This window comes from Dendrobates tinctorius, unplaced genomic scaffold (genome assembly GCF_039654945.1).
Source record: "Dendrobates tinctorius isolate UK_male_01 unplaced genomic scaffold, ASM3965494v1 ptg000179l, whole genome shotgun sequence".
Classification (NCBI taxonomy): domain Eukaryota; kingdom Metazoa; phylum Chordata; class Amphibia; order Anura; family Dendrobatidae; genus Dendrobates; species Dendrobates tinctorius.
Window position 1 is genome coordinate 515,687 of NW_027361846.1, and position 12,758 is coordinate 528,444.

Consider the following 12,758-nt stretch of genomic DNA (forward strand, 5'->3'; position numbering starts at 1 on the left):
TAACAAACACATTTTGGTTCCACAATTGTGCTGATGTAAAGTAAACATGTGGGAAATGTTACTTATTAACTATTTTGTGTGATATAACCTTCTGATATAATGACCTAAAAATTAAAATTTGGAAAATCGCTAAATTTTTGCCAAATTTACGTTTGTTTTGCGTTTTTTTTGTGGGAAAAAAAAACGCAAGTCATATCGAAGAAATTTTACTGCTATCATAAAGTAGAATATGTCACGAGAAACCAGTCTCAGAATCACCGGGATCCATGGAAGCTCCAGAGTTATGACCTCATAAAGGGACAGTGGTCAGAAGTGTAAGGCTAAGTGCACACGTACCGGAACTCTCGCGGAAATTACCGCGAGAATTCCGGAATTCCAGTCCGCGGGAAAATCGCATTTTAAATTCCCGCGCTTTTCCCGCGGAAAAACTAGCATTTTGCAAGCGTATTTAGCTTGCAAAATGCTAGCGTTATCCAAGCGATCTGTAGCATCGCTTGGAGAACTGATTGACAGGTTGGTCACACTCGTCAAACATAGTGTTTGACAAGTGTGACCAACTTTTTACTACTGAGGCCGCCTATACAGCATCAATAGTAAAAGATAGAATGTAAAAATAAATAAAAAATACTGTTATTCTTACCCTCCGACGTCCCGCGCAGCCGTTCTCAGTAATCCTTTGCGAAAATGCCCGCGATGGCGTCCGTTCTCGCGGGATCGCGACGTCTCGCAGTAATTCGTGATGACGTCGCGCGAAAGACCACGAGACTTCGCGATCCCGCGAGAACGGACGCCATCGCGGGCATTTTCGCAAAGGACTACTGGGAACGAGAGCGTGAAGAGAAGCGGGAAGACTGCGCGGGACGTCGGAGGGTGAGAATAACAATATTTTTTATTTTTAAATTCTATTTTTTACAGGGATATGGTACCCAAAGCCCGGAGGACAGTCTCCTCTCCTCCGGACCGTGGGTACCATCCGCAATTGTTCTTACTTTCCGCATGGTGTGCACAGCCACATGCGGGAAGTAAGCGGAACAATGCATTCCTATGGGTGCGGGATCGCCGCGATTCCGCAAATTAATGAGCATGCTGCGGTTTTTACTGCGGAGCGATTCCGCCGCGGTAAAAACTGCAGCATTAGCACAGCATTGCGGAATCCCATAGGAATGCATGGGATGCTTATTTTTCGCGGCAAAATCGCGTGGTTAAAAACGCCACGTGTGAACTCAGCCTAAAAATTGGCCCGGTCCGAAAGGTGAAAACCGGCTGGGTCGTGAAACGGTTAAGAGCAAGTGAGAAACGTTGCTGACATACGGTCAATCTGTTTTCTATGGGAGTGGAGTCTTTTTCCCTGCGGCAACGCTTTGCCTGCTCCATGTCGTCCAAATACTTATCGAAATCAAACTAGAGTAGGCGCTGTTCTCGGCAGCTGGTGCTGACCGCAGCCGTGATTCTCCTCTCCTCCTCTGCCGGCAGGAGAGCAGAATGAATGAAAACCCGACGTGGGTTTTCCCTCATTTTAATAACCAACCAGACGAAACTTACAGCTGTCGGCTTCAGCCAGGTTGGTTGTGAAGAAGGGTCCCCACGCTGTTGTGTTTTGTTTTTTTTTTTTATTTTTTATTAAATAAATAAATTTTAAAAAGCGGCGTGGGGTCCCCCCTATTTTTGACAACCAACCTGACTAAAGCCGACAGCTGAGGGCTGATACTCTCAGGCTGGTGAGGGGCCATGGATATTGACCCCCCCAGCCTAAAAACAGCAGCCTCCAGCTGACCAGAAAAGGCACATCTATTAGATGTGCCTAATCTGGAGTTTTGACCCGATTCCTCCCACTTGCCCTGTAGTGATGGCAAGTGGGGTAATAAAGGGGTTGATGGCACCTTTCTATTGTAAGGTGACCTTAAGCCCGGATTAGTAATGGAGAGGTGTCAATAAGACACCGATCCATTACTAAACCTACAGTAAAGAAAGGGTTAAATAAACACACAATAAGAAAACATTATTTTAGTGAAAGAATACAACACACACATTTTTATAATCTTTATTATACTGGTAATTCCTTTAGCGAACCCATCGATCTTCTGAAAAAAAAAAAAAGGGAAAATAATAAAACAAATCTTTACATTACCTGTCCGGCGCTCAGTCACGTCCCACGGCGTAAATCCATCTCGGGGGTTAATATATTTACAGGCGGAGCGCTGCTAACACCCGCAGCCGGCGCATGCTCAGTAACTAGCGGTGACGTCACCGCTCATCACTATATCAGCCCTCAGCTATTGGCTTTAGTCAGGTTGGTTGTCAAAAATAGGGCGGACCCCACGCCGGTTTTATTATGTATTTAAAGGGAAGGTGCCATTCAAAAAAAATTTTTTCAGCAATTGAAAAAATGTAAAGAGTTAATGTTTACATTTTCTTAAAAAATATCATTTGTTTTTAATTTAGTAAAATATGAAAAATAATTTTAAAAAGTTTGGCATTTCCACTTGTTAACACTAGGGGGAGCAGCTACAGAAAATTGGCACAAAAACCTAGTGTACAACTAGTTCACATTACTGCCCTGCAGTAATTATGGTCAGAATCTGCTGACATGGGTGTGGTGTCACTCCTCTCCTCCCCTTCTGGGTGTTTGCTAAGGGAAAAGAGAGGATGACATCTAGGAACACAGTGAGCAGCCATTTTGATGGGGCCTGCAAAGTTATACTGACTGTCTTTGCATGCAAAGTCTGGATCAGAACAGGTCATCAATCAGCAGAAATGATTCCTGGGTTTCTGTGGAGCAGACAAGAAGACGGTCCATCCATGTGTATAAAACACAGCGCTCTATGTACAATCCCTGGCACCGAACAGGGCGCCCCCCACAGACCAGCACACTGCTCCCCTGAAATACTCTGTGCTGCTGTCACCCTGCTCCTTCCACCATATATTTCCCTCTGTGCCCCCCCATAGACCAGAACACTGCTCCCCTGAAATACTCTGTGCTGCTGTCACCCTGCTCCTTCCACCATATATCAGGCTCCTGTCGCCTCACTTTCACACATCGCCAGGACAGGATCTGAGGAGAGGAATGGGGTCTTCGGTCACCGAGGATGGCAGGCAGCAAGGATTCTGGGAGCAGGGTGACAGCAGCACAGAGTATTTCAGGAGAGCAGTGTGCTGGTCTATGGGGGGCACAGAGGGAGATATATGGGAGAGGAGCAGGGTGACAGCAGCACAGAGTATTTCAGGAGAGCAGTATCACACGGGATAGGATTAGATACACGGCTCAGCAGTCAGTATCACAGGATAGGATTAGATACACAGCTTAGCAGTCAGTATCACACAGGATAGGATTAGATACACGGCTCAGCAGTCAGTATCACACAGGATAGGGTTAGATACACGGCTCAGCAGTCAGTATCACACTGAGAGGATTAGATACACGGCTCAGCAGTCAGTATCACACAGGATAGGATTAGATACACGGCTCAGCAGTCAGTATCACACAGGAGAGGATTGGATACACAGCTCAGCAGTCAGTATCACACTGAGGATTAGATACACGGCTCAGCAGTCAGTATCACACAGGAGAGGATTAGATGTCCAACAGATTCTCAAGTGTTTTGAAACAGCAGGGAGCAGCTCCTCCTATGTTTTGCAAGAGCAGGGGCTGCAGCTGGCCTGGCGTTTTGGAAAGAGCAGCTCGGTCTCCAGGAGCTCGTCCTGGTTCCTCTCCTGCAGCTGGTATGTACAGAGTGAACATCCAAGCCGTTATGCTAGAACAGTGCAGCTTCCAGGGCTTGCAATAGAGTGTAAATGGAGCTAAAAGGAAAGCACTGGGCTCTAATAAGATGGCGCCTGGCCACACGTACAGCTGTGAATTGAGCCTCCCACAGAGGCGGGCCCAGTACACTCCTGATGCTGCTGCAATGAAAGAGATAGGGTCGGCAGCCGAATATTGCCTCATGCCCAGGGACTGCCGTAAATGAGCATGGAAAGTGTCGTTCAGCAGCCAGAGAGGTAAGAAGGCAGACCCCAGTGGCTGCATTACTACAGAAAGAAAAAAAAAATCCATACACACCACTGAGTCAAGCTTAGGGGACAATATCTTTTTATACTATTTTCTTTTTTACATTACATTATGAAAAAACACGGCACCTTCCCTTTAAATAATTAAAAAAAACGCGCGGGAACCTCTCTATTCTTCACAACCAACCATGCTGAAGCTGACAGCTGAGGGTCGCAGCTTGGTTATTAAAATGAGGGAAAACCCACGTCGGGTTTTCATTCATTTCTCTCCTGCCAGGAGAGCAGAATCACAGCCGCAGTCAGCACCAGCCGCCGGGAACAGCAGTTACAGTAGCGCTTGTTCCCGGCGGCCGTTCGTGAGCACTAGGGTGACCGCAAAAAATCGATGTTGGAATTTTGTCCGTCTGGACCCCACAAAACGATTCCCCTTTCCAGATATTGAGAGAACCATCAGAGCACGCTAGGGTTGTAAATCCAAAAGATAAGAAAGAAAAATTAAAAGAGGTAGGAAGTAACCGACTCTAACGACCTTCTGACAAAAGATGAAGAACAAAAGCAATATGTCCTGCAAGTTGTAAGCAAATGCCGAGCATTATATTCTGACGTTTCAAAAACTACTGTAACAAAAGCTCTAGAATAGATTAGATAACTATGTAACATTATCAGCTCATGTAGGTTAGCGTGCTCTGATGGTTCATCTGTGCTACTGAGCAATTTATTAGCCATTAACAACTTTTCATTGTCTGTAATGGTGGGATCAAAAAACGATAATCCCACCAACTCTGCATTCAAATACCACAAATGGTTCGAAAATTTGGTCAGGGCTATTTCTGCAATGTTGTTGTCACATTCTTTATAGTCTAACAGACTATGCAAAATACCTCAATTTGGATTTTTTCAAACTTTGAGCGACGAGCGGCACGGGTTAACGTCGTTTGATCGAGCTCAAATTTTGGCTCTCTCAATATCTGGAAAGGGGAATCGTTTTGTGGGGTCCAGACGAACAAGATTCTGACATTTTTTCCCCCCCATATGAGATCCGGTCACCCTAGTGAGCACGGAAGACTGTGTGAACAGTTCTCCGTGTGCAAGTGAGCAGCACATGTTGCGGGCCATGTGTCCGTGTTAAAACGGACATGTCTGCGTACACACGGCCCATGAAAAAACGCTGACATCTGCATAGACTCATTCATTAGAATAGGACTACTTGTGTCAGTGTCTCCGCTACGTGAGAAAACTGTCACTACACGTACCGGAGTCACTGACGTGAAACTGCCCTAACTGCTACCTCAGTCAGAGCTTCTATTCCTTTAGTAAGCTGTTGATCGTCCAGCAGTATACGATGACTTGGGTCCACATAAACAGCTGCCAGAAGAATTTTATTTTCCAATAGCTGTGTGTCTCTCCGTTTCATTGAAGCAGAAATGCCATCTGCGCTTAAACCTCCTCTTTGGGACAGGCAAAACAACAAGTTCTTCCACTCCTTTATAAAAATGCCAGGAGTTAAATCCTCAGCTTGTAACTTTTTAGTCACTGTAAATGGGTGATGAGGCAATTCCTTCAATTCAGCCACCTGTGTTCATTGACCTTTATGTAGTGTTACCTGAGGGTTGGCCATATCTACAAGGAAGGGCTTCAGCTCAAGCAATCGCTCAATCATTATATAGGTTTTTAGATTGGAAGCTCTTGAAGGAACATTTTTACCGCTGCCTGAGTATGCACTGATTTTGGCATCACATCATTTGTTTTTATCTGGGTCACTTGTACACTGACACACAAAATGTTTTTTTTATCTTGTGTCCCTGAGAAATGCTCCAGTACAGCTGACATCATAAGAGGCTTCTTAGACATTTTGTAATTATATAAATTCGCTCTAAAAATTTTCTCCTGTAAAAAATAAGATTTATTGAAATTCTTGCAAGAATAGGGAATCATTCACTGTATAATTTAGGATAGCACTAAAACAATGATTGCATAAATCAATAGGACAGATGATGAGTATAAAGTTTGTAAAATATGTTGTTAGATAGCTTTACTCTGAACTTTCAATGTCAGGCTTGTCTCAGGGAGCAGCTCACTAAATGCTTCACATCATATTTCTTCACAGTCTATGAAGACAGGAGGAGGGAGGGAGCATGTTTATGCTGAATCATATTCCAGAACACAAACACACAAATATATATGTCCTCATCGATCCTATTACTGTATTTCTGAATTTGAGATGTTAGAAAGCAGAGTTTCCCCTTGTATTGTATGTATAGTGTATATAAGTCATCACAGCAGCTAATTTCTCCAGACATGAGCTAAGAGGAAAAACAAACTAAAACATCAAGCATACAGAGATAACATATACTGGACTATTTATTAATGCACAGTTTATTGAATGTTTAGATACACTTTAAGAAGTACTTACCTTAAAGCCCCCGTTACACTAAATGATGTCCAACGATCCGACATGATGGGATCGCTGGGATATCGTTAGGCTGATTGCTGGTGAGCTGTCACATAGACCCTCCAGCGATCAGGATCAGCGACGCTGGTTTCCAATGCAAACGTCTGGTATCCAGGAGCATCGCGACTCCTGGATACCTGCTGTTTACCTTGGAAACAGGCGTACACGCTGGTTTCCAAGGTAAACATCGGGTATCTAGGAGCCGCGCGACTCCTGGATACCCGATGTTTACCTTGACTTACCGTGTATGCCTGTTTCCAAGGTAAATAGCAAGATCGCTGTGTGTGACTGGACCCTAATCCTGCTTTCCTGTTCACTTCAGAAGTTCTGAGATTAATACAGGCATTCCATCCCTGTGTGTTTGTTAATTTTTTCCCCTTATCTGTTGATGGAGGAGCTTCACTACTTATCATGAACATTAGACACAACAAGAAAACAGATTGGCAAAAATACTCTGCAGTAAAATATATGACAGTAATCAGCAAGTTCTGGATAACAAATACAGGGTATTTAGTCGATACGTTTTTTTGCAAAAAAATGTATACCAAGCTGCTTCACCGCGTCAAGGTAACCCGTATTGAAGCAGTCCCTATCTAATGTATTTAAAACCTGAACATCTGAACAGTGTCTAAAATGAACAGGATTCGGACAGGCGCTTCTTAGTATGGGCACGTGGTGCAAGACAGCTCTTTTGTGCATGCCACAGACGAGAGGGGTGGGGTCTCTCAAACCATGCTAGGCAAGGAAAAAACGGATTAAAAACATATGTGACATGCACAAGTGTGAACAAGTCGGTAAGACAACGTTCACACCACCCACTAAGTGAGACACAACAAGAAAACAGATTTGCAAAAATACTCTGCAGTAAAATATTTGCAAATCTGTTTTCTTGTTGTGTCTCAGTTAGTGGGTGGTGTGAACGTTGTCTTACCGACTTGTTCACACTTGTGCATGTCTCATGTGTTTTTTATCATGAACATTAAACTACAGCACAGATTCATCTCAGCTAAAAGTTTACACCATAGATCAGGAATAGGACAGACATTTGTAGGACATTTCATAACTTTCCCAAATTCTTATGAAAAAAATATTCCCCACAAACTGCATTGACCTACTGCACCCAATTTATTATATATCTTAGGAGTCGGTCCATTTGATACTGACTCCACCAAAATAGGCTTCAACTCCACAGCCTTGGCTCTGCAGTCTGGCGCTCTGTGGTCTGGCGCTCTGCGGCTTTGTGGTCTTGCTCTCTTCAGCTCTGCGGTCTGGCACTGTTCTCTGGTCTGGTGTTTCGGCTCTGTGGCTCTGCGGTCTGACGCTCTTCAGCTCTGCAGTCTGGCACTCTGCTCTGCGGTCTGGTGCTCTGCGATTTGGCGCTCTGTGGCTTGGCGGTCTGGCGCTCTGTGGCTCGGCGGTCTGGCGCTGTGCGGACTGGCGCTTTATGCTCAGTACCACCGCTCTCATGTCTTCGTCTGTGCAGGGGAATTATGATCAGTACGTGAAGACGCGGCTGGAGCTGGAGGAGAATCAGATGAAGAGGTTCAACTGGGAGCAAGATCAGATCGCGCACATGAAAGTGAGTGCACAGGGGCGGGGCCTATGCTTGGGGGTGGGGGTTAGGGTGGCCTGTGCTCAGGAGGGGGGTGATAGGAGGGCGTGTGCTGGGGGGTGTGGGGTTAGGAGGGACTGTGCTCGGAGGGGGGGGTTAGGGCTTATAGGTGAGGGCTGTGTGCCGAGGAGGCCATGTGAAATAAGACCTGTGACTATTGATACTTCTTCCCCCGTGCAGAATTACATTGCACGCTTTGGACACGGCAGCGCTAAGTTGGCTCGTCAGGCGCAGAGCAAAGAGAAGACGCTGCAGAAGATGATGTCGTCAGGACTGACTGAGCGAGTGGTCACTGACAAGGTGGGGGGGAGATGGGTGGGGTAGGATGGTGGGGGAGGGGGGATGGGGTTTAGGTGGTGGGGGAGGGGAGATGGGGAAGAGGGATGGGAGTTAGATGGTGGGGGATGTTGATGGTATATGGAGGAGGTGATGTTCTGGGGGGAGATGGTGGTGCCCCTTGTTTCTGCCTCGAGCTCAGTCAGCGTCCACAGTGGGTTCTACGCATGCAACTCCACTGCACGCTCACCCACCCCACGGCGCTGCCCCCTCAAGTGTCTTCACTGGTTCTTTATATTTCAGACGCTGTCGTTCTATTTCCCGTCCTGTGGCAAGATCCCTCCCCCGGTGATCATGGTGCAGAACGTCAGCTTCCGTTACACTGTGGACGGGGTAAGTACCAGATATGACACCTGAGCGGCACCAAGAAGCGCCATGTGTAACGCCTGTCTCTCTCCAACATTCAGCCTCTCATCTACAAGAACATGGAGTTTGGAATAGACCTGGATACCCGAGTGGCCCTTGTGGGGCCGAATGGAGCTGGAAAATCCACCTTATTAAAGCTGCTGACAGGGGAGGTGAGACGCATATCCACTCTGCGTCTGCCCCCCTTGTGCTCGCCTCGTCCCCTCGCCTGTGCTCGCCTCGTCCCCTCGCCTGTGCTCGCCTCGTCCCCACTGATCCCTTCTCCCTTTGTCGGTGCAGCTTCTGCCATCAGACGGGATGATAAGGAAACATTCTCATGTGAAGATTGGCCGCTATCACCAGCACCTGACGGAGCAGCTGGAGCTCGACCTGTCCCCCCTGGAGTACATGATGAAGTGTTACCCCGAGATCAAGGAGAAGGAGGAGATGAGGAAGATCATTGGACGCTATGGCCTGACGGGGAAACAGCAGGTGCGTGCAGCGGGGCGATGGGCCAGGGCCAAGAGTATGGCGGAGCCAGGAGCAAGAGTAGGGTGGGGCCATGGCGAGGGTAGGTCCGGGCCCAGAGTAGAGCAGAGCCAGGGAGAAGGTGGGGCCGGGCCTACAGTAGGGCGGAGACAGGGCAAAGCTTCCACCATGGCACAGATCACGGCTATCAGAATTTATAAGAGGCTGATATCAGTCACACATGGTGTAATGTCCCCCCTCATATCATGTGTGACTGATATCAACCCCTCTTATAACACTCCAAACATTACACCATATGTGACGGATATCAGCTCCTCTTATAACTCAGTTTGTCTGCGTTCTCCCTGCCCTACTGTCCGCGCTGCCGTCCGCGCTAACCCGCCCATGAATGCCCTCCCGTCGGCCTGCCCTGGTGACTGTTTTTTTCTCGGCACAGGTGAGTCCCATCCGTAACCTGTCTGATGGGCAGAAGTGCCGCGTCTGCTTCGCCTGGCTGGCCTGGCAGAATCCCCACATGCTGTTCTTGGACGAGCCCACCAACCATCTGGACATTGAAACGATCGATGCGCTGGCCGATGCCATCAATGACTTTGAAGGAGGGATGATGCTTGTGAGCCACGACTTTCGGCTGATCCAGCAGGTGAGATATCGTTCACAGGTAGGTGGACTTTTCCATGGAGCCTGGAATTGTCTAATGGATTGTGTGTAATGGCAGGTGGCTCAGGAGATTTGGGTGTGCGAGAAGCAGGCAGTGACCAAGTGGACCGGAGACATCTTATCCTACAAACAACACCTGAAGTCCAGACTAAATGAAGGAGAACCACAACGAAAGGCCAACTAGCCGACAGAAGGAACGATGATCTGTGTTCTTGGAGTCAGTTTATGGGACACCTATGGCAAATAAAAGCGTACCATAGTCATCAGCAGCAGATTCATGTGTACAACGCCTTTCCCGGCACCTCCCCCCCCCCCCCCCCCCCCAACATCGCTGTACAAGGACAGTCAGTCTTCAAGGGCCATGGATAGCACTGCAGTGCCTGAGGCTTCGGGGCATCTGCATTCTGTGCCACACTCTCCTCATTTAGGCCTGTTTCACACTTACGTTTTTCCTGTGCGTTGGCAGCCGCTAAAATGGCGGATAACGGATCCGTGGGCAATGAAACACCAACGGGAGCCACCGGACCGTTGGTGCGCCGGGATCCGCCGATCTCGGAATTTTAAAGGAACCGCGGCTGAAAAGAAAAAATGACTACCGGCGATGTAGCGGGCAGAGGAGGCCAGATCTCGGGCGATGTCGCGGTGAGTGGAGGCGAGATCTCGGGCGATGTCGCGGTGAGATCACGGGCGATGTCGTGGTGAGTGGAGGAGAGATTGGATTTAGGGTTAAACATGTTGGAAAAGAGGAAAATACGGATCCGGACAACGAAAAAACGTTGCATTGTCCGTTCAGTGATCTCAGCGGACGCCAACATTTTGGCGGATCCGCAGAAATACGGATGCAACGGACGATCCTCAGTCAAAATCCGCCGATAATGAAAGTCAATGGGGAAAAAAACGTATCCGCCAAGATGAATGGCGGATCTGTTTTTTTTTTGTAAATCGGTGGATTTTGACTGATGGTGACAAACGGATGTGTGAAACAGGCCTTATCAACAAATTTGTCTTTGTTTTTGTTTTATTTTTAAAAAAAATATTTATCTGTAATTGAAATGAATAAAGACAGAAACTGGACTGCTTATCTTCTATCCGCTGATCATCTCTCCAGATCACCGGTACTGAAAGGTTATAGATGACGAGAAACAGACACTGAATGTACCGTGGTGTACGCAATCCTATCCGCTGCTCATCTGTCCAGATCACCGGTGCAGAGGTTATAGATGACGAGAAATAGATACTGTAACTGTCGTGTGGGCCACATTGGAGGTTGCGGAACTTTCTACGGTAAACCTCAGGAGTCAGTTGGTACTTCTTTATCAGGGCCTTCTTGATGGCCTCATAGTCTCCCTCTTGGTCTGACGGGAGAGAAGCAAACGCCTCCAGAGCTTTTCCTTTGAGTCCTGGGGTCAAATATCGGGCCCATTGACTCTCAGGCAGCTGGTACTGTCTGCAGGCTTTCTCAAATGCCCGCAGAAAAGTGTCCAAGTCCCCATTCTTTTCCATCACAGGAAAGTGTTCTGCCCGGGGTTTAGGGGACTGAGCGTTTCTAGGCTCTCTACTCCGCGTGGTAGATGGTACTGCCCCGAGTTGGGCCATCCGCAGTTCATGGTCCATCCAAGCTTGGTCCTCAGCGGCTCGGGCCTCCCGCTCAGCTTGGCGTTCAGCTCTCTCCTCGGCTGTGTCTTGCTATTGCTGGATCAGCTGCAGATGCCCGTCCTTATCGTCTGCAGCGCATTGCTGTAGGGCCATTTGGTGATAGTGGTCCATGCTACCTTGGCTGCGGGTAGGACCGGCCTGCACCAGTCAGACCTCTGGTTCTGTAATGTTCAAACTTCGGCTGGCTCTGGGCACGGTCCTAACCCTCTTCAAGTTGTACCAGTTCCGTGACCATTTGGTCCGTGGTTTCGCCCGTGGGGTTAAGCTCTTTTGACGTGCCCAGGGCAATAAGAGTGACCTTGGACTGCTGCTTATAAAACGAAAACGAAGCTAGTAAATATTAGTTTTAACTCTAAAAAAAGAAATAGTGTTAAAAGATGTTACAAATGAGACAATTACAATATGTACAAACGATTACAAAATAAAGATGGATTAAAAGAAGAGCTTACATGTTTCAGATACTGGCAAGCCATGTGGAGATGGTTGGTGGGGGAGAGGAACCATCCCAATTCATCAGGTCCAATTGCACAGCCTCTCGTGGCTCGTTCCCGGGCTAAAGACACCCTCCTAACGGGGCTCCCTAAAGTTATACCCTCTGTTCATGACCTCACTGAGTGGGTGGAGCTATGGAATGTACTCACCTTTTCAGAAGTTACCAAAACCTTATTAATGTCATATCTCTGGCTGGAAACCTCGTAGAGCGACGGTGGGACTATCATCATTCTTGTTCTGAAATGAGTCTTCTATTAAGTCTAAACATGGAGTGGATGTATGACCTGGTTAAGCAGAAGTCCATTTCTTGGATTCTGCTGGTGCTGGAGCCTAGAAAACTCACTGGGTGGTAGTCCTGGGGATGTAGATGCCAGATATGCACGTTTCGTGTTTCTAGGACTATTCTGTGCCAGTATAGACTCCCTGACAGAAGTTATGCAAGGACTTGGGCTTGTCAAACACATCTCCAGTCTCTTCAAATCTTTTTTAATTCTTTGTTCTTGACGCTGAGACAAATTAAAGGTGCCAGCCACCTCTGCAGTGGATCTGGTCTTCAGCCTCTTGATAATCCAGGCTTTGGTCGCAGGGTGGATTTTTGGCATGTTCTCAGAGCTCAAGTTGCAGCTCAAGTGAAGGTCTGGGGTGCTGGGTTTCTTTTTATACACACCCACTAATTAACCGATCATTTACTGAGCACAGGTGAGGTTGTAAACT

The 12,758-nt window shown here is 47.4% G+C and overlaps 1 protein-coding gene across 3 annotated transcripts in view; it reads left to right on the forward strand.

Moving 5' to 3' along the window:
- ABCF2 (ATP binding cassette subfamily F member 2) overlaps nt 1-10,975 on the forward strand; it is a 65,639-nt gene extending 54,664 nt beyond the window's left edge. For all 3 annotated transcript variants that reach the window (XM_073551705.1, XM_073551704.1, XM_073551703.1), the window contains exons 8-14: nt 7,941-8,036; nt 8,250-8,369; nt 8,649-8,738; nt 8,813-8,923; nt 9,051-9,242; nt 9,676-9,879; nt 9,955-10,975. In XM_073551705.1, coding sequence (XP_073407806.1) covers nt 7,941-8,036; nt 8,250-8,369; nt 8,649-8,738; nt 8,813-8,923; nt 9,051-9,242; nt 9,676-9,879; nt 9,955-10,080 — 939 coding nt within the window. In that variant the 3' untranslated portion in view covers nt 10,081-10,975. The remainder of the gene's footprint in view (nt 1-7,940; nt 8,037-8,249; nt 8,370-8,648; nt 8,739-8,812; nt 8,924-9,050; nt 9,243-9,675; nt 9,880-9,954) is intronic.
- Nucleotides 10,976-12,758: the final 1,783 nt, after the last annotated feature.